The sequence below is a fragment of the Protomyctophum bolini genome, assembly GCF_963924005.1.
Source record: "Protomyctophum bolini genome assembly, chromosome: 24".
Classification (NCBI taxonomy): domain Eukaryota; kingdom Metazoa; phylum Chordata; class Actinopteri; order Myctophiformes; family Myctophidae; genus Protomyctophum; species Protomyctophum bolini.
Window position 1 is genome coordinate 10,669,842 of NC_137885.1, and position 24,799 is coordinate 10,694,640.

The following is a 24,799-nucleotide window of genomic DNA, read 5'->3' on the forward strand; positions in this document are numbered from 1 at the left end:
AGGGACGGACGGACGGACGGACGAACGGGAGATGCAGTTTTTCATAGGAAATGCGACATACAGTACGGTCGCAATTATCAATTTCCCCGGGCCCTACCAGTGGCTGTGCAGGAGGATGGGGCTATGTTGGGACTGGGTCCGGCTGCGAGGGGAGAGGGGAGAGGCAAGTCTGCTGTGGCCTTCACCATGCACACCATATCTCCCACCTAGAGGAACACATGCATGAACACACGCGCAAACACGCGCACACACACACGCACACACGCACGCGCACGCACACATGCAAGCAAGAATATGTTTGGTGATAATCTCTCAAGAACAGATTCCAGATGATCCACCCTCAGCCCTCCTCTTCCTGCAGGTCTATGTTTTCAGTCCCACTAATAACAATGTATAGACGTTCGGAATCCAATGCTTGCAATGGATTCCGAATCATAAAAAACCCTATTTTGACGCCTCACATGCTACATAAAGCAATTTTTCCTGCATATAGGTTATTAACCCATTCAGGATGGGAAACCCTTTAGTTTAGCTATTGAAAAATAGCAGATCTACAAGCTCATAGCGTAGCACTGAGTGCCATGATACAAGCTTGTAGATCTGCTATAAAAAGAAGAAGAGATGAAACGAGAACAAAACGAGAATGACTGACATAGAAAATAGTTTTTTCAGAAAACTTCAAAAAAGCAGCCGTCACAGATTCCCCTAGGGGAAACTACATTTCTGTCTTTGTGAGATGTGTTACTAGATACCTTCACAAACAAAACAAACACATTGGGGAAGTGAATTGGTATAAGGTCAGATGTTTTTAATATCACCCTGACTATATATGAGCTATTCCTTATAGGCACACACCTTGCATGAAAAATAAATAAAACCACCAGACCTGTGGGCACACCAGTAGCACAGAGCAGTACTTGCTCCCGAGGTTGAAGGGCAGATAGCTGAGCTCCAGTGTGTCCTCCTGGCCCGGTGTCAGACGCATGGTCTTCACAGCACTGAAGAACTCCTCAGCATCATCGCCTGGAGGACACACACCAGGAATGCACGATCAATCTCAGCCAACATAAACACATCAGATTTTATGGTACAGTGTGTGTGTGTGTGTGTGTGTGTGTGTGTGTGTGTGTGTGTGTGTGTGTGTGTGTGTGTGTGTGTGTGCGTGTGCGTATAAGTGCATACATGCATGTGATGTGTGTGCAGGAGTAAATGTGGGGAATAGATCGGGCCTACAGTACATGCTTATGGTGAAAATGAAAATTAGATAGCATGTTATGTAGGCAGATGCCAGGACATTATTGACCCGGCATTGATCCTATAGTGTTCCTATAGTTTCAATGTACCAGAATATTGATTTTCTTGATGATGGTTCTTGGTTTACTTATGGTTCTAGGTGACTATTTCTATGAATGCGATCCATTACCCTGTGCTGTTCTTGCTTACTGTAAATCGCTCTGGATTAAGAGCGTCTGCTAAATGCCTAAATTGTAAATTGGGAGGGGGATGTTATCAATGATCACTGACTGAGATCTGTATGCTGCGCTTCAGTCGCCTCCGCACAGTTGCTGTCAGAGTTGATCCGTTCGGGACTGTGAGCGAGAGACAGAAAGGGACAGTAGAGCGAGAGAGAGAGAGAGAGAGAGAGAGAGAGAGAGAGAGAGACACAGACAAATCTAAATGATCATAAACTCAACGGCTCCATTTATTGAATGAACCAGCACTGTCCACCTGCTAGTGGTTTCACACATGTCACATCTGGTGTCCAGATGTGTAATAATTTGTCAATGTTAAGCATAATTTGTACTGTGTGAGCCAAAACCATGGCTCATATGTAGGAGTCATCACCATGTTGGCTCGTGGAGGACATCTTTGTCGAAATTCTATTTCCATTTTCAAATTCAATTTTGCCACAGACATACAAATGAGTGGCCAATAACATTAACAGAAACACAAAGGGATCGGATTTTTTTCGGTATCGGTTAGTGAGTGCCATCCCTCCCAAATAACAACATTATAATGGTGTGTAAAACAGAAAATCTAAAACGTACTACGAACAAGGCCAAGTCTTTGCCACGGGCACATGTGTCCGTGTACGGACATATTGATGACCCCTGCATTGGCCCTGTCAGGGGAGACCACTTGATGCATTACCTGGCTTTGGAGGACATCTGTTCAATCAGCTTGTTATGCCCCTCAGGCTCCAGTGGATTGGATTTAGACTCCACAAGCACCACCCTGAACGCACACGCATTTGTGCGTACACACGCGCACACACACACACACACACACACACACACACACACACACACACACACACACACACACACACACACACACACACACGAATAAGTGCACAAACACAAAATAATATGCACTGCACATAGGACACATGAAACAAAGCCTGCAGGCACACACCTGAATTCAGCTTCTTTGTTGAAGGGATTGGTGATTGGCAGTGGGATGGCTTTCATCTGATAGCATGGGGACTTGCATTTGATGGTCTTCTAAGAAGCAATGGTGATGGACAGTTATTAGCTAGCCTATTTGCTAGGAGTTTCACATCACAGTGAGCAAAGTGTTAGCACTCTAATAATCCACTCACACATGCTGTATGGCTGGGAGATCATGGAATATATCACATTTCACGATATCAATATTTTCAGGTTGTTGTGAAGGATGACTATTGGTGCTTACAAACAAATATTTACAAAATTACATTTAAAGGCAAATAACAGAACAGCTAGAACAGTCAGGTACAGCTAAGAAAATATAGGTAAGCTCAGGTAAGCTCAGAAAATACAAGTTATGCCATATCACAATTTTATGATTTCCAAAACACCAGACTATATAAAAATGTCATATTATACAATACCAATTTGTCGATAATTGCTCAGCTATAGTTGGCCAACCACCAATCCATTGGTCTAGGCCAAGTTAACCAGGCCTAATCGAAAATCATTCAACAAATAAACTCACAATACTGTAGCAGTCCTGTTTGTAGCTTAGCTTGCCCTCCAGACGACAGGACAGCCTAGGCAGGCTGTAAGACAGCCGACCAATAAAGATGCATCAGGTAGCCAGAGAGGTTTAAGAGTTTACCATACTCACGCCAGGTGTGATGTGAGTGATCAGGGTCTTCAGGGTAAAGGTGAGAGTGCAGGAACCACCACCACGTGCGCCGACAGCAACACAACCGGAAGTGAGCAGAAGGACACACTCCATGGGCCGCAGGAAGGAGCCAGCAGCCTGGATGGTCAGTTCTGTGCTGGCCCTAGGAGATATTATATTGAAATTTAATTTAATTTAGACTAGGATACGCTTATCTCTATATCCTCCCGGAAGGTCCCGCGCAAATCTGCCGCGCGCCACAGATCTGGTGTAGCCGGGGCATTTCGCACGCATACTTTGTGCGCACAGTGCGCTTACATCAAACGCACACATGCCCGGTGTAGCTTGGCCGTATGTCAACAAAGTTATCACTCGCCACGAACCCCCATCTAAACATTTGTGCCAGGGACCAAGAGCTGTTTAAAAAGAAATATATATTATTATTCAACAGTTAGTTAGTTAGTATAGTTAGGATATATCTCGTAGTAAATTATATGCACCTTATGAAGGCTTCATTGTGAAGGGGAGGGGGAGCAGTGGCATCTATTGACACAAAACATGACATTTGTCAAATCAATAATACGGAGACCAAAACAGGACCGAGGCCGAGTCAAGGCCAAGACCAGAAACATTGTGAGCCATATGTCCGATATTAGATTATATCGTTTGTCTAAAAGTGGAAGTTTCTATTAGACTAAGCCTAGATGTTGATTAGCTGTTTTCTCACCGTCTAGATATTATACAGCCATTTAAATTACGTTGTTTCAACTTCTAGGCTAAGCTGGTTTGAGCCTAGCCGTTTAGACGTATTTAATTTAAAGACGTCTAATAGCCCGAAAGATGCCCAGTGTGTTTGTAAACATACTTGGGAGGGATGGTGATGGTAGAGCCACTGGGGAGGGAGAAGATGTGAGCTTCCTGGCCCAAGATGAAGGCTTGGTATCGGAGAGGTTTAGAGGTTGGGTTCTTCAGACGAACCTGTGACGCACGTACACACACGCATGCGCACACACATATTACATATGTCCTCCATATTTCCTCTCATATATGCTTTGTCGCAGTGTCAAGCAAAAAGTAGCAAAAATAGGCAATCTACAAGCTCACAACACGTCACGATGCAACGCCTTGTGAGCTTGTGGATTGAGAATTTGTGTGTGTGTGTGTGTGTCACCTGCTTGGTGAAGGTGTCATGCAGGGCTCCTGACAGAGTGATGGTGTGTGATGGGACATAGTGAGGAAGTCTCTCATACAGGTGGACACACAGCATCAGCATCTGGACGGGGTTGGGGTCTGACAAGTCTGTCGGCTGGATGCACACACACACACACACACACACACACACACACACACACACATTTGCGTGTCACGTGATCGGGCGTAGCAAATGACAGCTCTGTCGCTCTTCTTCTTGTCCATGTATGTGGGACGTCGTTGAAGGCATGTTGAAGAAAGTGACGTGTCACTGTAGGCTAGCTAGCAACTAAACATACGCCACAGATAAATCCTTGGAGACACACGGAGGCTTAAGTGGTTAAGAGAGGAGCCATCAACTGTGTTCCATGTATTGTGAAGATCTCTTTTGTGTCATTACCATCTCCTGGAACCAGAAGAATCTGCCTTTGCAAAAACAGAATTTCCCCGAGTGATATGCCGGCCATGCCAGGCTAGTCTCATTGCCAGTCAACCTACCTGTATATCCATGTTGAGAGCTAGGGTGGTTAAGGCATGGACCAGTATGATGTTATTGTGGAAAATCTGTTCCAAGCTGCAGGCTCTGGTGTACATCCTCTTGAAGTGACTGCAGATCTGATCATGGAGAGGAAGGTTCAAAGGAAACGTTTTCTTTGTACATGGTCATGTACATGGTCATGTTTTTTTTGGATTGATTGAAATATTTATTAACAGTTTGCAGAATTACAGTACATTCAAGCACAACTCAATACAAAACTGTTAACTGTGAGTGGACGAGCGCATAAAAGCATTTCTACTTGTTTACAATAGGGCCCACCATTTTCATTTCATCAAAACATTCCGAGATGTACAAATATACAACACACATGTAGCCAAAAGCAGGAAATCATAGTGGAGGTAAAAAGGTGTTTAGTAAATAATATCCTGATTCAACGGTATACAGATCGGAAGTTAATATTCTATTCCAATTGAGTGGAATATATACCGGTCAAGATATATATCAAGATATATATCAACAAGCTTATAACCTAGTTAACACGCATGCTCTGAGCTAGTACTACGTTGCGTTCTGGATGGTTTTTCTCTCTTTATTTATGTTTGCCTTTACCACTGGTAAAGATTACACATCAGATTACAGTAACAATTAGAAAAGCACTGGTCTGGAATTCTCCATTAAATGATCTGATTAAATGAGTGCTGTAAAAACTAAAACAAACCAAAACTAGCAAATATATCATGAATAAATAGAAATAAGACACACGCACACACACGCACGCACACACACACTGACCAGGTAAGGACAGTAAGCAGCTAGCAAGGCGGCTAGCACCAGTCCGTCTGCAAGGTCCAGGTCAAAGTTCACTACCCAGTGGGCCGGGGGAACCTCACCTGGAAAACACCATGACGGATATATATTTTTATATATTTTTCAATTATTATTGTTTTTTTTCATCGTGTCCCATCCTAAAGACTTATTCCAGTTATTCTGGGACGTCAATGGGGATATTAGGTGAACACAGTTTACAAAAGAAGTATGAAGACAAGACAGTATAAAGACAATGTAACACCGGGCCAGTGTTGATTTTGTCGAAAAATGTACGTCCACTACATTTTTTCACTAACGAAAACTAAACTAAAACTAAAGAATAACTTTGGTTGTGTACTGTTCGGACGACAAAAATATGACTATAACTGAATGGAATTTTATTCAAAAGACTATAGCTAAAAACGACATCAAAATCAGCACTAGTGACGACACTCATATTTCATAACGCCACCTGTTACGTAGCGACGTTGTTGCTGATACGTCATCAGCCAGAGCCATGCTTTTTTCACTGATGAAAAAGTTAGACTCGAGAGTAAAACCTACGGTATAAAAAGTAAACACTAGTTTGATAGTAGTCCACTGTGTCAGGTTCAGTAGTACAACAAAAACTGCCGGCTGTGTGGGGTGAGTTTATTGAATGAGAAGGGGACGGACGGCTACAGGGCAACAGCGGCGCATTGATATGACGTCAAACCGGTGTTTTTGTCCCAACCAGCACCACAATTAACCTCAGGTCGATTCTCAGTTTTGGCATGTCCCACCCAGAGCTACAGTATATAGAGTAAGACAGAGTTACGAAATCTCTGTTCATTTCATGGGCCAGTTCAATGGGGGCTCTTCTATTGGTGAAGAGCAGTGACAATGTCCTGGACCGGAAGTTGGCAGAATGCACTGGACTCAGGCAACAGCCCAGCTTTAATGATCTTAAATCCCTTTATTTTAGATTGTTTTTAGTAATGTACAACATAAACATTACAGAGACTTTAGTTGTCACTGTACAATACTTTAAAACAGTTTTCACGTTGCACACATGCCCAAAATTGCTGATATGTGCGCCGGCCTTGTTGAAAACAATGTATTTCACACTCCAGCTCTCCAGGCTGCATGAACAGCGCTCGAGCGCTCCGTTTTCTGTTCCCTCAATGTCGTAACTCTGTCTTACTCTATGGCTCTGGTCCCACCTATACCTGGGAGATAGGAGACTATCAGACTGAGTAGAAAATTGACAAAACTAATCCCGGAACGCAGCTAATCCAGCTGGCTAGCTCCTCATGGCTTGGTAGACTTACCGTCTGCCCAGACGGTGCTCCTGGTGGCCTGGTAGTGCACGTTGATCCACCGGAGCAGTCTCAGCTCCCACACAGAGTAGACGTTGCTGACCATCAGCATCTCTGAGCTCACAGCTGGGGCGTGATCCACCACTACCGCCTCCTGGCTCACAGCCACCTCTGACACGCCGTGCAAAATCAGCACCTGGACACACACACACACACACACGCACAATATTTATTTTTTATTTCTTTAATGTAATTTGTATGGTTTTATAGTTAAATGCTTCAAATGACAATGGATTCACCTTGTATATTTGCAGCAACACGTCAGTCCAAGATCGTTTGCTCAGAGACTCATAGTCAATGCTGCTGTAGTCCATCTCTTTCACCTGAGATTAACATGCGCACACACAGAAAATGACACGTGGCATGTCATAATATACTCGCTTTTAGTATAAGCTTTCATCTCAAATGGACTTGAGATTTGCGATGAGACGCTAAGAAACTGGCAGCTCTTTGAAAAGCAAAAAAAAGACTTGTGATTATAAACATCCTGCCATACCAAAATGATTAAACCCATTATAGTGAAGAGATAATCTCTTGGTTGCATGCTGAGAGGAGGTGGTGCTGGTTGACTTAAAACAAGTTAAAATTTAAATTTTCAATATTCGTTCAATGTTCAATATTTGCAAGAGATTAGAAATGCAATGATGTCACTGAATTTCAACAGGAGCTGAGCAAGAAAGGTGCAAAGTGAGTGAGTGTGTGTGTGTGTGTGTGTGTGTGTGTGTGTGTGTGTGTGTGTGTGTGTGTGTGTGTGTGTGTGCGTGTGTGTGTGTGTGTGTGTGTGCGTGAGTGCACAGTGTACCTTCAGAGAGCACCAGTGTTTGAACTCCGGCAGGTCCAGCAGGTACTCTGGTCTGATATGACAGAGTGAGGCTCCCTGGGTTCTGCACAGAGAAACACAGGACAGACTGACACCCTGCTAACAGCAACAGGCAGGTTTGAATTGTGTCAGCGAGTACACGACCCCCCCCCCAACCTGTGTCGCCATGTCTGCTTATTAAAAGCGACTTTGGGCTTGTATTCTGTAAAGTTGGTTGTAAATATTGGTAGTTGTGGGTTGCGTTTCCATGGGAGGTCTTGTTTCTAATGCTTATGTGGCCTATAATATTCGCTTCTTTCGGGCTTGTTTTCATAGACCTGGTTGCTCATTTCTGTCACAAGATCTGGCAACGCTGGCCCCTCCTACCTGAGGAATGCCAGCATGGCGTCGTGCTGTTGGAGCAGCTGATTGGTGCGCTGGTCTGTGTCCGTGGAAAATGTCTGGGTGCGGGAAATACCCGGAATGTGTATGCCAGTCAAGTGATGCAGCATGTCCAGAACTGACCTGGGAACATAACAGCCAGACATTTAATTTAGTAGATTTAGTCTAGATCCCTGGTCTTCAACAAGTTGGTCTTCAGAGTTACAACAGGGAAGCTGCCAAATATTTGTGTGATAAGATTTTTATGAAATAGCAGATCTACAAGATCATAGAACGGCTATTTCCGGCAAAGAGGATTGGTGTAGATCGAAAAAGAGCAGACCAAGTACAAAGCTAAATGTCAAATTTACTAAGAATTTAGCGTGGTTAAATGTCTGACAATACACATTAACATATTCATAGAAAATATATTGTGTAAACAAACAAAACTAAAAAAAATAACTGCACAAAGATAAATGAGAAAAAACACAAGCTAGTAAATGAGACTTGAATTGATAGGAATTGGCTCCCGTTTAGTATAAATATTTTTTCAGTCACCAAAACAAACTGCAATACCATTCCGCTAATGCTGAATAATTAAAGTACAGTATCATTAGAGAGTTAATAATCTCCTATTCAAAATACAACAATTATTGTGGCATCTAAATAAAACAAACACAGCTGGAATATATGCAGACCTGGAGTCTTTACTCTGACTGACTCGATAACTCCGTCCGACAGAAGCCTTTGTCTGAATCTTGGACACAACCCTGGAGTGAGAGAGAGAGAGAGAAAGAGAAGAGACAGCCATTTACAATGACAATTTGTACTTTAGGCTAAGGGTTTTATCAGATGCTCTAAGATAAACACGAGGTAATGCATAAACAATAGACATAGTAATCTAGGATCATAGGTCGATGGTTCTCAAAGTGGGGTCCGGGGTCTTTGGGGGGGTACCAGGGGGTCCCCAGCAAAATGTGTTGATATAGCGTCACAAACATAGAAACATTTAAACCACTTTAAACATAGTTTATACTTTGGCTTGAACTTCAAGCTCATAGCGCGTGTCGACTCAATTGTGATATTTTTTTAACTGAAATCTTTGTTTCTTGAGGTCCCTTTTTCAGATGGGGGTCCCCAAATAATATATATAAATTTGGCCCGCCTGCCTACCTGCCTGTACACCTCGCATTGTGCTTCTACTACTTCAAATGAGTGCTCACAGCAAATGTTGAAGCATTGTCACTCATTTAATAATGGCATCGAAGGAGTCCCCTGTGTTTAAAAGTGTACCGTCTCAGCGTGTGTGGTATGGAGATGGGGTGCAGTCCGTTTGGCCAACCAAAGAAGGTGAACCACCTCTGGGCAGCCATCAGGACGCTCTGGTAGTAAGAGCCCTCCTCTGAATCAGCAGCGGGGAATGCTGGGGCGCCTGGGTCGGACATGTGCTCGATGTAAGGACGTCCCGTCTGATGAGGACCGACACAGCCAGCCACCCTCTCATCTGAATGTAACGCACGCACGCATGCACACACACACACACACACACACACACACACACACACACACACACACACACACACACACACACACACACACACACACACACACGAATAAAAGTCGGTTCAGCTCTGTAGAGACTTCAATGTGACGTCATTTGAGGTTCGGGGGGGGGGGGGGGGGGGGGGTTCCCGTCCTAAAGTCGGCTCTTCGGTGCTACTTAAAATTTCTGACGAGCCGAATTCATTTCGGCACTACAGCGGTAAAATAGGAGTATGAATCGGCCCTTAGACAATAAAGTTGTTGGTCCTATGTACTCAATTAATCAACATGGCACATGAATTTAACACAATAATACATGTCATCAACAAATACAAACCCTATATACTGTATGTACAAAAGTGATGGAAAAAACATGCCACGGGCTAAATTAAGCGAGAAATAAATCTGGTACATTTTGGTGCCAAAACGTTTGTACTTTACCTCAAGTGAATTTTGAATGAAAGACGCTAACTTGTAACAGGGTATTTTCGTTTTTTACAATGTTGTATTGATACTTTTACACACACACACACACACACACACACGCACACGCACGCTTTTCTGACCTGAGACAGAGTTGCTGCAGGTGGAAGAGGCGGGGCGCGTAAAAGACGAGGAGGAGGAGGAGGAGGAGTTAGTGAGTCCAGAGGCGGGGCTTGGAGAGTGACGGTGCTGAAGGACCGCCTCTATGGTGGCCTGGGGCCTCATCACTCCTGAATGTATTAATAGAGTATGCGCATGCATCACTTTTCCACCGGGACAACACAATCCGATTCTGTTTGGATGTATGGGCTGTCAACGCCAGAAAGTCATTTTTTTGCCACTCAGTTCCTGCATAACATCTGGGTATGATGATGCCACGCATATTGCCTCTATTCAGACAGACGGTTATCAGTGAGTAGGAAGACAAAATAATGGAGTTAGTCCATTGACTTCCAGTGCAAGCAAAACATGAGACTGTAATGCACGCGCGTTTGTGTGTGTGCACTGGGCGAGCCTTCAGGGGAGCGTGTCGCCGTGCAGAATGCTGCTTCAGCCGACTCAGCGCCGTTCCAGTTCCGACAGTTACAGAATCGTACCTCACATCCCCCCCAAGTCAACAGGTGACCCCGCGGGTGCCCCACGGGTCACGTCCATGTTGACGATTGGTCAAACACGTCCCAAGCCGTCACCCGTTGACCGTCTTGGGAGTGAGAATGCGTCTTGATGTTTGGTCATACAGTACACGTCCCAAGCCATCACCCATTGACCGTCTTGGGAGTAGAAATGCGTTGGGGGGTGTGTGTGTGTGTGTGTGTGTGTGTGTGTGCTTAGTCAAATTCTGCACACCAGTGTCGTGGACTGTGAATAACAAATTTAAAAGCACGTTGCGATTGCAACACCTGCACAACACAAAGAATAAATAAGGCTTCATGTGCATTGTGTGTGTGTGTGTGTGTGTGTCTGTGTAGTACCGGTCTTGAGGATGATCTGCTGCTGGGAGCGGTGCAAGGCCATGTAGGGCCACACGGTCAACAGACAGTTGTCTGCCGTAGCACAGACTGCCACTTGAAACCTGGAGAGAAACACAAACGGTGTGAGAGAGAGCAGGAAGTGTTCAATATATTCAGCTGTTTGGTACGTTTCACTACCACAGTCAGAGACAATAGATCTCCCTGCTGGAATCTTGTATGATGATGAAAATAAATGTATGCATTGGCCGGGAATCGAAACCGGGCCTCCCGCGTGGCAGGCGAGAATTCTACCACTGAACCACCAATGCAATGGTGCTACGTTTAGGGAGTGGGGGAGGGGTGATTTGTTGGGAGTGCAAGTCTCAACAGCTACTTGGGACTGGACTTGTGCTTTCTGATGCTCAAGCGTTTGATACCCATATTTGGAGGTCTGTCTGGCTGTGTCCTATTTTTGCCCATATATGGATAGACAGGGGGTTCAGGAAGTTTTCAATACATTCAGCTGTTTGGCACGTTTCACTACCACAGTCAGAGACCACCCTGGGCAAGACCTACGCTGTAAAGACTATCATTTGGGCGGAAGTTGCAGGATTTTAGCGGAAATGACGTTGATGCTTTACAAATGAGTTTACATTCTCCGCGAATGAAACAATTGTTGCGGTTGGTCAGGAAAATATCGTATCCGGGGGAAATATGTCTGACGGATGTTTCCGGAGGATACATGCGCCGATAGCTTCTCTCTCTTACGTTGTGACCAGGCTTTTTTTTTTCACAGAAAAGTTAGCCTGGGACCGAGGCTAGACAATAGGTCTTCCTGCTGGAATCTCGTATGATGAAAATAAATGTATGCATTGGCCGGGAATCGAACCCGGGCCTCCCGCGTGGCAGGCGAGAATTCTACCACTGAACCACCAATGCAATGGTGCTATGTTTAGGGAGTGGGGGAGCGGTGATTTATTGGGAGTGCAAGTCTCAAGTAGCTACTTGGGACTGGACTTGTGCTTTCTGATGCTCAAGCGTTTCATAGCATATTTGGAGGTCTGTCTGGCTGTGTCCTAGGCTATCTATGCCCATATATGGAGATAACAGTCTGTGTCCCTTCAATGACAATATAATAGAGGTCTCTGTATCTGTCACTCAGGTCATCATCATCAGTCACTCAAACCAAAGGTGATCGGGCTTACAGCTCGCCCAAGGATGCACACGCAGATTAGACACACCAACGGACCGACAAGCGGAAGCAACGGTCAGACATGTGGTCGAACTTGCTTGTGGTTAGGTTGTCGGTCTAATGACACATTCATACTCGCACATACTACCCATGTGTGAATGTTTCCCCTTGTCTTCTGCAAACATAATGCTTCTGAGGTTAATTGAAAAGATATAATGAAAACATTAATGCATGCATTGGCCGGGAATCGAACCCGGGCCTCCCGCGTGGCAGGCGAGAATTCTACCACTGAACCACCAATGCAATGGTGCTGCTTTTAGGAACTGAGATGATAATTAAAGATTATCCCTTTGTCACTGTTAGAAATCAGTTTGTGATGTCAGTCATCTATGACACCAATCATCCCCATATATGGGCAAAGACCGGGGACAGACAGACACGCTGGGGGGGCGGCCTGAGCACGGTGGCGTGCTGTACGGCGAGGAGGGGGGAAAGGCTCTGGGTGGGCGGGAGGCGAGCGGTGGGGAGCTTGGCGCCGGTGGGGCTCTAAGTGGGCGGGGCAGAGGAGAGAGGTGCCTGAGGGGCAGGAGGAGGAGACGAGGAGGTGAGGGGTGTATGCCCGCCTGGCGACGCGGAGGAGGAAGAGGATGGGGAGGAGAGCGCTTACGAGGCGGTTGCCGAGAGCGACTGGGGCGAGTGGGCGTAGAGGGGGAAGGGGAGATGGCGTGGTCCTGGCACGCGTGGGGTCGGACTGGGCCGGGGGGAGGGTGGGATTGGTAGGTGGAGTGGCGTTCAACTTGAGGAGAGGAAGGAGGCGCTTGCTGACCTGTGGGAAGAAAACGGGAGGAGGGAGGGGGGTTGGAAGAGGGCGAGGTGCATTCCCGGCGTGCTCGTGGGGGGGGGGGGGGGGGGTGTTTAGAAGAGGGTGAGACGCGGAGTGCCTGCCAGGGGGAGCTGGTTGGAAGTGGACGGCCTTGTCCGCCAGCGTGCTCATGAGGTGGGGGGCAGGAGGGGGAATGGGGAGTTGGAAGTGGGCGGGACGCGTTACTAGCCGCCCCGCGTCCGAAACGGTTGAGAAATGACAGAGTTACCGCGTGGTGGTCCCAAGGGGGTCCCTCTACTGTACTGTCACACCCGAAATCATATACAGTTAATGTGTGTGTGTGTGCAGTGACACACTCAGACAGACCCAGCCAGGGACCCAGCAAGGGACAGACATACACTCCTTAATGAAGTGGTTGCACCACTGAAAAAAAAGAAATGGCGGTGCCACAGTGGTGGTGAGAAAGAAAAGAAGCGCTGCTGCTGCTGCTGATGAGCAGCAAGCTGCTAGTCTGAGCGGCTAAACAAGTGAGCAAACAAATGCTTTCAAAACGAAAATTAAACGGAGAGGAACTGTCAAAAGCAAACTGTGAACTGAAGTAGAAAAGAAGTTGGTAATAAGGAGACGCTTGGCGAAACTCACTTACGGCTGTGTTAGTTCCAGACCACTTACAGTAGGTAGTAAGAACAGGCAAGTGACGGTTCACAGGTGTATTTATACTGTGGTGATTGTGACGGGGATTGGCCGAAGGATAATGAAAGGCAGGTGATGTTGATAAGGAGGGAGTGGGCGGGGAGTGGCTGTGATAAGCAGAAGGAGGTCTCTACTCCTGAGTATCTAAATAGCAGTATTGATACTTTTACTATAAGTATACAAATAATAGTAATTAGTAGTACTTTTTCCACCACTGATTGCATGTCACCTGTTGTGGAGGTGGTCTCTGAAGGTGATGCTGGTGCAGACGGACACAGGGACAGGTGAGCAGAGGGACACCGTGCACACCAGAGACCATGCCGCCGCTTCCTGTGGTGACTTCTGGTCCTGGAGGGGACATACAGTAAGGTTATTATAGTTAAAACCGGGAGGACAGACCCAGGGACAGACCCAGGGACCCAGGGACACACATAGCTCTGTAATGGAGTGGTTGCACTACTCAAAAAACTATAACTAACTGAAACTGTATTGTACAAAACTAACTAAAACAAACTGAATAGACAACATACCATTAGCTTTAGATTTTCTCGTTACCAACAGTAACTGAATATATAGTAGTTAGTTAGTGTTATAGTTATGGTAGTGTCCCTACCAATGTGCAAACCAAATCCAACCTTCTTCAAAGTCTATATACGGGACCTGTACCTGGAGGTGGGTCGCGGTGGGCCCAGGGATGGTGTTGCCCCGGGGAAAGCTGACCGAGACAGGCTTCAACTTCCTTCCATTATCCACCTCCACTTCCTCCACCTCCACCAACACAATGGTCCCACTGGGGGGGGTGGAGAGAGAGAGAGAGAGAGAGAGAGAGAGAGAGAGAGCAATCAGGGTGTCAGGGGGTAGGACAGGGACTCACTTTGTTTTAAACAGAGGCGTAAGAAATGGCAAAAAGGTAAATCGATGAAATCAGATTAATCTGCAAAAACATGCCTCAGATGCCCCTGAAGGAAACTCAATGGAGCGTGGGTCTTTGTACCTGGGATATCCGGAGGCCAACAGGGTGAGGGTGGCCGTAGTGCTCGTGTCCAGAGGCGTTGGTGTGAGCAGGAGGACTGGGGAGGGGACCATGGTCAGGGTGGGGCGGTGGAGTAAGATGGTGACATCCAGCTCCATGTAGGGGTGACGACGCGTCTCGCATCCCTCCTCCTCCTCCCCCACGTAGAGGGGCAGAGCCAGCCGGGTGACTCTGTCACACACTGACAATCCAATTGTGAATTAGTCATGCATTTAATAATAGCATTGATTAATACTAGCACTGTTTCCTTAAAGATGGGGTGCCGTAATTTTTTCCCACAGCGACGTACTGTACTGTACTGTACTGTACTGTACTGTACTGTACTGTACTGTACTGTACTGTACTCTTAAGCCAATCAAGTGTTTGGACATGTTTTTTTATCTTCTTTTCAGAATGATGGGATGTGTGTCAGACATGACACGTAGACAAAGAACGCAACGTTATCAACGCGTGTTTATAGTTACCTGTGCCGACAGCACTGGGCCTCAGGCTGACAGCCAGGCAGACAGACTGTCCAGCCTCCAGCCTCCCTGACGCTGGACACACCGTGATCACCTGCTCCTCTCTGCTGCCGTCCAACCACCAGCACACACCACGTGAGGATGCAGTCTGCCAGTACACACTGTCTGCACACGCCGCCTTCAGCTCCACTGTCTGGGGAGGGGGGAGAGAGAGAGAGAGAGAGAGACCTCTGAGAAGCTGAAAAACTAGTATTTTCAGTATTCATGTATTTACACTTATGGCAGTCAGGGGTGGAAAGAAACTAAGCACATTTACTTAAGTGCTGTACTACAATACAATATTGAGGTATTTTGTAGTTTGCTTGAGTATTTCCAATACATTTACTTCTATATTGTACTTTTACTCCACTACATATATTTGAAAACTTTAGTTACAAGTTCCTTTGTAAATTTGGATCATTATTATTATTATTACTAAACCTACATTAATCACTTCAGCCCTATACATGAAAATAGCCTACAAGCAAACGCAAAGCAAGGCGTTTTGAGATCACAAGCTTTGAGATCTGCCATTTTCAAAAGATTATTTACATTTCAAAACATGAAATGGGGCATTCTGCACATTTTTGATGGATGAAGGGAAGATGAGAATTGAAGGAAGAAAGACCGAATAGAAGAAGGAAAGATTGAATTCTTATAGATGGAAATTGCTAGGAATAATCTAAATGAAGGAGGATGGAAGAAAGGACAGCATGGAAGATGGAGAAAATGACCAAATACCTGAGTAAACGTAGACTGTGGTGCCAGAGATTCCACGTGGAACTTGAGGCTAGAGGGGGATATTTCCAAAGGGGCGCACAGCACTGGACAAAGAAAAGAGCATAGTCAATAAAACAGTAAAGAACTGAAACAAATAATAATTAGCAAATAAGAAATAATTAAAATCTTCTAAAAAAGGAAGGAACACAGTTACAATAGCATACACACATGCAATATGCATACACACACCAACACTATCAACATAGCAAACAGGTGGCGGCTTGGGACCAGGACGGGGGACTGCGGGGGTACCCCGAGGCCCAGGGTCACATTTTGACTAGGGGTCAACATGTGACCCCAACATGTGAGTCGGGAGATATCTCCAACGGCGCTGAGTCAACTGAAGTGGACTTCCCAACGTTTGTCATGGAGCCCATACTGTATATCCAAACAGAAAAGTCCTCTCTGATTGCATTAAACAATGTTAAACTCACCAACATTGCAGCTGTACGGAAACCTTCAATTATCTTCTTTCTATCTGCATAGGTTTTGTTTCATAAAAATCCACCAAAGACATTCTGTCAAGACATTCCCTGCAGGTGAAGTGTCAGAGTTTGGAAGAGCTCGTTTTCAATAATGTCCTGCTGCGACCTGCATTATGTGCAATTTAGAATGGTGGTACGTGGGACCCTTGAGTAATTTCCAACGCACGCTTCCAAACTCTAATGCTCCATGCTGCTCAATGTTTGGCCACTCAGTTTAGATGAGGGGGGAGGGGGGGTGATGCATTTGCATACTCCGTTTTGCGAGTGAGAGTGTGGACACACACACACACACACACACACACACACAGCACAAAAATATGCTGACCTGTGGCTTGCACGCGACATGACTCCATGGGTATGTGCAGGGACCGCGGCGTGACGATGTGCTTGCCACCGCGGCTGGACGACAGAGAGCTGGAGGAAGAGGAGCAGGGAGGAGAGAGGGGGGTAGTGGTGGAGGTGGAGGGCGGCAGCAGCGGAGAGGAAGAGGAGCGGGGAGCAGAGATGGGGGTAGAGGTGGAGGGGGAGGGGGAGAGCAGCGGAGTAGAGGGAGGAGCAGGCGAGGGACAGCGCACACCGTTGACTGTCACCGGCAGGATGAAGTCATAACCTGCCACCTGCAGGGACAGACCAAACAAACGCGCCTGAAGGTCTTCAACAAGAGAGTAGAGAATAGCAGTCATTGTTTGGTTCCACAGGTAGAAAGCCCATTCGTTCAGCCGATTTTCCAAAAATAATTAAGTCTAGAACCAAGTCACCAGGTGAATCATGACCATGAAACATGTATTCTGTGTCAAAGAATATTTGAAAACCGAAATTAAAAAAATAAATCTACCTATTTCTATAGTTAACCATTTTAAATCAAATATTCAGTCAGTCAGTCAGTCTCACCTCTGTGGGGTAGAAGTCCAGAGAACAGTTGATGGTCTGGTGGCTCTGAAGGTCAACCACACTCACACCCGACTCCTGCTCTGCTGCTGAATGTGCATGCGTGCGCACACACACACACACACACACACACACACACACACACACACACACACACACACACACACACACACACACACAGATGACTTCCACTTGCAGTGTATGAGAAACACTGCACTATCGTGTCTGCATGCGTGCGTGCGTACGTACGTGTGTGTGTGTGTGTGTGTGTGGCATTTACCCAGTGAGGGCTGTGGGATGTGGACCGTGAAGTCTGTGTATTCTGACAGGTCAAAGGTCACCCTGGCCGTGGCCGCCGAGCGGTTGACCAGGGAGAACGGAAGCACGCGACGAGAACCATCATGCACCCCATGGAACTGGAAATGAGACTGGATGGAGGGGGGAGAGAGAGACATGTTGTCCACAGGAGAAGGATGTCTAATGCAACAGTGGGTTGAAAACACAAACTCACCATGCTGATATCAACTCTCGGAGGCTCCACTGATCCACTCAGTCTCAGTTCAATGGACTTCATGCTCCTTAGAGCTATCTGAAACGAGCACGCACGCGCGCACGCACGCACACACGCACACACACACACACACACACACACACACAGTGTCACACACACACGATTACATTTAAGCATGTGGATGTAACTCTCCATGCAGTGTACACACACACACAGGTGCGCTCCCACCTCCACTCTGGTGTCAAACTTGATGAGGGCATCAGGGTTGAAATGGACGTTCAGCACTGCCTGCCCCCCGACGGGCACCAGCCCCTCTGACGGAGAGACAGCCATGCCGGGGAGAGGACACACATCCAGCACCTAACACACACACACACACACACACACACACACACACACACACACACACACACAATGTAGGCCTTTAGCAATTGCTCTCAACTCATTTTTACTCACCTTTCAAGTAGTCACAGAATATTTATCTTCACTACGATCGCACACCTGGCCGTTGGTAATGAGAGAGCCGTTCGTTGTGCGTTAGTGGAAAAAAAAGCAGGATTTTTTTATGGAAAAACTGTAGAAAAAATGTGCATCTGTGCAATAGTTAGAGCACATTGAAAATGCAATGGTGGTCAACGCTAAGGTGGAACGATACAGGAAGAGAGATGTGAGCGTTGTAGGGATGGCACGCATTAGTCCGACATAGGTGGCCGGTTAAGACTCACCCTAGGGTTAGGGTTTGGGTTAGGGGTAGTAATGTCTGATTATTGGGCCTTTGGACTAACGCTATGCACCCACGTTTATTTCACAAAATTCTCTAAAATAAGAATCAATGGCATGCGAGTTTTTGCGACCACGTGGTTTCCTGGTTCTTGCCTTCACTGGGACTCGAACGGAAGATCATAGGTTAGCTAAGAGCGCCATCTAGTGTAAAATCAAAAACTCAAAAAACACATCAAAACGCGTAAGTAAATGAGTTTTAATCCAGCCTAACAAACTCAGTCACGCACATTCACATCTGTACAGATCTGTATGTGTGTGTGTGTGTGTGTGTGTGTGTGTGTGTGTGTGTGTGTGTGCGTGCTAACCTGGTAGTAGGCGTGGTTGGGGCCAGTGTTGTGTAAGACAGCGGTCCTCACAGAGGGGACGTTGAGAGCCACCGAGCCAAACATCACATGTCTCTCTGACAGCTGGACTTTGCTGAATCCGACCTGACAGAGAGAGAGAGAGAGAGAGAGAGAGATGAATAGAGTATATCATTGCAAAACATGGTTACAATCATTAGCAGGCAACTTTGATCTAATCTAAAAAAAAATATTTGCACTGTTACAAGGTCAACCTATACACACACTGCCAACGCTTGATGAGTTGAATACATAGAACCCGAATGGAAACAAGTCCTGTGTTATTCTTTTAGCATTATCTGTATCTCTGTACTTCTTTGCAAACTGTTGTTAACGTATTCAATCAATAAATCAAACAAGAATCCCTTCTGTATTTCTACTCAGCCGACACAGATTTGTTGCATGAGTTACAGGGACAATGCAGAACTAACCGGTCATTTAAGAAAACAATATGCATTCCCTGCCTGATTCAGTTGTTTTAGTGTAGTGAGTGAGCAGCAGACCTTGGCGACGCAGTGCAGGCGCTGGGCGCTGCCTTCGTGGACGCACAGGTCAAAGTCTCCTTCTGGTGGTGAGGAGAAGGAGGGCTGCCACACCACCTCACAGTCCAACTGTCTGTACGCCTCTACTGTGCCTGAGGCACACACACACACACACACACACACACACACGCGTCAACTAAAACGATTACATAATTAATGTTCGTAGACTGCCTTTTTTCATCGATGAAGACTAAACAAAAACTAAATAAACTAAGCTATGACACTATCGACAACTTCGTCAACAAATACAATTTTGACTAAAATGTTAGGGAGGGACTAGCGGAGAAGAGATCCAGTAGAAATAAAAGACAAGCGTTGTGAGCTTATGTAGATTGTCTATTTTCAGCATTCAGCATGCAAGTGCAAAATCAGGCATTACGCCTAAATACATTTTGTCGCCAAAAACTACTGTAGATTTAATCGACTAAAATCTCATGGCATTTAATCGACCAAAACCAGACTAACACTAAAACATTTCAGAAGACTAAAGGGAACTTTATTTAAAAGACTATGACTAAAACTAACTAGTTCGCTGTCAAAATCAATGCTGACCTGCAGCAGGCCGTATGGAGAACAGAATGCCTCCGTCGGTGACCACCGGTCTCCAGGTAAAGTCGGCGGGGTGATTGCGACGGTTCGTCAGGGTGACGGTGCTCCTGTACTCGGACGGAGCCAGCAGGCCAGGGCTGGGGCCCAGCGCCAGGCGGCTGCTGGACAGCTCCAGAGCCACAGGGACCACCTGGGCCCGGACCACCACCTGGCCAGGGTGCTGCTGGTTCACCGTGTACCTGACGGTCCTGAGGCGCACACACACACACAAGCACACAAATAAACAAACAAATATACTACTATTATCCTTGGATTCAAGCAAATTACGATTATTACGATTATTTATTAGCTTTGTTTGTTCCAAGATCATTGTTACATTTTGCAGGGCTGTGTCCCAAAGGGATTGACAGACGTAAAGACAATCCAGGCAGCCGTGCAGAATTACCCCGAATCACAGGTAATGGCATATTAAGTGATCCTTCACAGTGTCACATAAAAGTGACACCACTGTCGCAACACATTGTGAGCTTATAGATCTGCTATTTTCAAAAAGGTATTATACTTCAGTACTTTTTCTACCACCGCTAGTAACCAACCTGTGGAAGTGGCCCAGCTCGTTGCTCTGAAACATGAGGGGCAACGAGGCGCGCGACCGTGGCGGCAGCACGTGGGAGACAGGCGAGGTTTGACGAAGCTCTGGACAGTTCACCTGGAGCTGCACCCAAACGCTCACAGACAGCCGGTTGACCAGCTCCAGCCTCTGGACGCACACCGACTGCACACACACCTCGCCAAAGTCCACCATCAAGGGGCCTTGTTGGGAGGGGGGCAAAAAGAGTAATTTCTCACACGCACGCACGTACACAAACAAAATGTTGCAAGAATGCAGCCCAAATAGAAATACTCCGATACTGGTACTCATTGCTATATAGTGTTTGTTCAGTAACAGGAGTCTCAAATTGTGTTTCAGGAGAATTATCTGTCCTGAAACGTCAAAGCATTCCCAGTCTTAACGGTGAGTGATGGACGCAGCACTAGACCTCACCAATGACCACTTGGTAACGTTCCCAAGGTGTGAGAGCCCTCCTGCAGTCTTGTACTTCCTGGCTGGTTGAAGGAACTACATTCACCTCCTCTGTCACCTAGAATCGGATCACACAACACAAACTAAACTGAGATTTGAATGTATACAGAATATAGGCACAACAGGTGACTGAAGGGATAGTTGGTTGGTGAGAATTGCAGGTGCTGGCTAGCCCCATCTTGGAACTTACCTGGCTGTTGCTAACCTGTCCAGTGATAGGTGCTTTAGCCAGAGGACCACTGCCGTTAGCCACCAGGGTACTGTGGCTGTCACAGAGTTCCTGTACCTCTGCTGCCGTGCTGAGGTCTAAGTCGCCGAGGTGGGGATTAGGTGAGAGTAGCCCCTGGGCCGGAACAATTCCAATGTCCACCTCGTCCTCAACTTGTCCCTGGTGTCTGGCAAGCACACACCACATACAGTAGTTACAGTTTGTAGTGGACACCAAGATAGCATTTAAAATTAGGTGCTTATCTTTTCTTTTATGATTTCAAAAGGTATCAAACTCAACAGACAATGTTTTATCATGCACTACTATACCATGTGAGACCATAGGTAGTAGTCAGCCAACTCATCTTTATGCAAAACCCATCCCACTGACAATTGATGCTGCCACTTTTCCGTTTGAACCACTCAAGTGTTCTCAATGGATATAAATAGCTTTAAGGATTATTGCACTTTGTGTGGCTCATGCATCCATTGTGAAGTCATTTTGAATAACAAACACTACAAAGCATTTCACGGTTATGTCCCTGATTGTGAACTCAAACCCATATAGCACTTTCAGATTCCTGTGGCTCTCTAAAGAGTTGTCAGTTTCCTCCCCTTAATCTCAGATTATTTGTATCAACTATAATCTTTAACCACCAATATAATGTATTGACTCCTAAGGCTCTATCATAGTGCTCCTTATTCCCCTCTACACAAAATCTCTTTACTAAATCTAGCCGATCTACAAGCTCACAGCATGTTGTGTTCTGATGCATTGTGAGCTTGTAGATCTGCGATTTTCACGGAATATTCATCTACTATATCGTGACATGCCCAGAATAATGTGGTTAAGCCATTTGGTGCATAATGTGAGGTGTACCTGGCCTTGGTCCTCTGCGGGCGTGTGTGTCTGAGCTGTGCAATGAAGTCCACGTATATCTGTCTGTGTTTCTGCCTCTGCCCCTCTTCGTCCTCGGTGAAGGCGTAGTCTGAGTCCACGTAGCGGTAACGACCAACGCCTGTAAAAATGGTCCTGCAAAGGGAAGCACACGTCAAGAATTGAAGTCACAATTGAGTATAATTAGTTATGGCTTGTGGGCTTTGAACATTTGTTCAAAGCCCAAAGAACATGTGTATCTGACGCGCATGCACGCACACACGCACGCACGCGCGCGCACACACACACACACACACACACACACACACACACACACACACACACACACACACACACACACACACACAAAGAGAGAAACATTGTGTGTGTGTCTGTTTGAAATCTACCTGTACTGTCTATGTGGAGAGGAAGGCCGGAGGCTGGCAGCTCGGTCGTTTGGAAACGCCACAAACTCGTCCCCCTCTGAGCTGCGTCTCTTTGACCGGCTGTGTGTGTGAAGGTGCGTCTTGGCTGCGTTGACGACCGCTGCGCGCACCGTCCCTCTGCAGCGAGCCAGGTCAGCGGAGCGAACGTGAAGCACCGTCCCAGTTGGGTTTGTCACAACGGGCGTGAGGCCTGTGGTAACAGCCAATCAAACCAGAGCTGAAGCTAAACTGAATCATTTTAGTGGTAAAGTATGTGCACAAACAATATAAATCAATATAAACAAATATAATCTGGATATGAGACTTTCTGGACGGAAACCCGTTTTGGTGTTTTACTTTAGCTATTGAAAAATAGAGCTCAAGCTCGTAGCGCGTCTGCTATTTTTGAAAGATCGTGAAAATGTGGCACAAATCTTTGAATATAATAAATTATTTCAGAAGACTTTTTATTTTTTTCGACGTCAGGTCTACATAAATGGTTTAATTGTGCATGAGAAATGGGCTGTTTGGAAATCTCATAACTCAGGGTTTGCTTAAAAAATCACACCCGTGTGAACTGAGTGGTGAACTGAGTGGTGCAATCCCCCCCCCCCCCCCACCTCTCTCTCTCTCTCTTCGCAGCACTATCCCTCTCTCTGTTTCTGGCGCCCCCTACTGGTACTAATAAGTCATACTCATGCTCAGATACACACACACACACACACACACACACACGCATACGCACAGACATTGCTGGTTGTAGGAGTGGTTGCACCACTCAAAAAGGGAAGCAGTACCTTGAGAATGTGTGTACCGTAGCTATGGTATTGTGGTCAGATTTATATTTTCTTTATTCTTTTGTCCTTTAATCTCAATACTTTTTCAGTTTTCTGTGTGTACCAGGGTTAAGTCTGGGCTCTGGGTGGGTGGTCTCAGCGCGGCAGGCGGCAGAAAGGTGTAGTGCGATGGTGTGGAAGCTGCGAAGGCGGAGTTCAGTGATGTCATCGGTTCCTTCATCGCTCTTATGACCAAAAACCCGACCCAGGATGTCCAGCTTCTGACGAACATGGAACCTACCCACCTGACGGGGGGCGAACGACAGCACTACATCCTGGAACCAAGACACAAGAAAAACTGATGAAGTAGCACACACATACGAGGACAACCCCATTTACATACAAGGATTAGTATTTGCTTATACGCTGATAAAAATATGCCACCCCATTTATTTAAAAAAAACAATGAATTTAATTGAGTCAAAAAGGTACTTTTATTAAACAAGACTAGTTCTTGTATAAAATATGTAATCCAGTCAATTCAATAGTCTACATTTTCCAGTAAAATCTACAAGATATGTCCAGTAAAATCTAAACGATATGTCCAGTAAAATCTATAAGATATGTCCAGTAAAATATACTGGATCTACAAGATATGTCCAGTAAAATGTAATGGACATATCTTGTAGATTTTACTGGACATATCTTGTAGATTTTACTGGACATTTCTTGTAGATTTTACTGGATATATCTTGAAGATTTTACTGGAAAATGTAGACTATTGAATTGAATGGATTACGTATTTTATACAAGAACTAGTCGTGTTTAATAAATGTAAGTTTTTGACTCAATTAAATTCATTGATTTTTTAAAATAAACTGGGGTGGATTTTATATATCTGTGTAGAAGAAATACACTGATATAAAAATGCCACACCATTTATTTAAAAAAGATCAATGAGTATTTTCAGTTTGTAATCAGAAGTTGTACAACTTCTTATTACAAACTGAATATACTCAAACAAATGTTTGTATTGTCCTATGACCACCACCAGCAAGAGTCAAATGGCATCAGGTATAAAAAACAATTTATTGTTTTATTCCTCAAACTGGAACATATAACCTTCATGGATGTACAGCTTTTCTTTTAAAACAAAATTATATAAGTGCAAAACAAAGTAAATACAGCCACA

General features: G+C 45.6%; 1 protein-coding gene across 1 annotated transcript in view; it reads right to left on the bottom strand.

Moving 5' to 3' along the window:
- The window catches only part of LOC308311733 (cilia- and flagella-associated protein 47-like), a gene marked incomplete at both ends in the record, with an annotated part of 46,144 nt that overhangs the window by 3,610 nt on the left and 17,735 nt on the right, over window positions 1-24,799 (bottom strand). Inside the window, 39 exons of the mRNA XM_080758519.1 lie at window positions 98-206; window positions 887-1,023; window positions 1,525-1,589; window positions 2,152-2,235; window positions 2,416-2,504; window positions 3,109-3,271; window positions 3,974-4,086; window positions 4,280-4,414; window positions 4,798-4,906; window positions 5,583-5,688; window positions 6,916-7,099; window positions 7,203-7,286; window positions 7,766-7,847; window positions 8,150-8,287; window positions 8,842-8,913; window positions 9,437-9,647; window positions 10,252-10,398; window positions 11,140-11,240; window positions 12,751-13,136; window positions 14,056-14,174; window positions 14,462-14,616; window positions 14,821-15,040; window positions 15,324-15,513; window positions 16,101-16,183; window positions 16,950-17,059; window positions 17,093-17,241; window positions 17,516-17,601; window positions 17,793-17,940; window positions 18,024-18,101; window positions 18,252-18,383; window positions 19,112-19,234; window positions 19,651-19,781; window positions 20,242-20,486; window positions 20,835-21,051; window positions 21,284-21,380; window positions 21,513-21,717; window positions 22,410-22,562; window positions 22,814-23,042; window positions 23,732-23,942. Coding sequence (XP_080614645.1) covers window positions 98-206; window positions 887-1,023; window positions 1,525-1,589; window positions 2,152-2,235; window positions 2,416-2,504; window positions 3,109-3,271; window positions 3,974-4,086; window positions 4,280-4,414; window positions 4,798-4,906; window positions 5,583-5,688; window positions 6,916-7,099; window positions 7,203-7,286; window positions 7,766-7,847; window positions 8,150-8,287; window positions 8,842-8,913; window positions 9,437-9,647; window positions 10,252-10,398; window positions 11,140-11,240; window positions 12,751-13,136; window positions 14,056-14,174; window positions 14,462-14,616; window positions 14,821-15,040; window positions 15,324-15,513; window positions 16,101-16,183; window positions 16,950-17,059; window positions 17,093-17,241; window positions 17,516-17,601; window positions 17,793-17,940; window positions 18,024-18,101; window positions 18,252-18,383; window positions 19,112-19,234; window positions 19,651-19,781; window positions 20,242-20,486; window positions 20,835-21,051; window positions 21,284-21,380; window positions 21,513-21,717; window positions 22,410-22,562; window positions 22,814-23,042; window positions 23,732-23,942 — 5,596 coding nt within the window. The remainder of the gene's footprint in view (window positions 1-97; window positions 207-886; window positions 1,024-1,524; window positions 1,590-2,151; window positions 2,236-2,415; window positions 2,505-3,108; window positions 3,272-3,973; window positions 4,087-4,279; window positions 4,415-4,797; window positions 4,907-5,582; window positions 5,689-6,915; window positions 7,100-7,202; window positions 7,287-7,765; window positions 7,848-8,149; window positions 8,288-8,841; window positions 8,914-9,436; window positions 9,648-10,251; window positions 10,399-11,139; window positions 11,241-12,750; window positions 13,137-14,055; window positions 14,175-14,461; window positions 14,617-14,820; window positions 15,041-15,323; window positions 15,514-16,100; window positions 16,184-16,949; window positions 17,060-17,092; window positions 17,242-17,515; window positions 17,602-17,792; window positions 17,941-18,023; window positions 18,102-18,251; window positions 18,384-19,111; window positions 19,235-19,650; window positions 19,782-20,241; window positions 20,487-20,834; window positions 21,052-21,283; window positions 21,381-21,512; window positions 21,718-22,409; window positions 22,563-22,813; window positions 23,043-23,731; window positions 23,943-24,799) is intronic.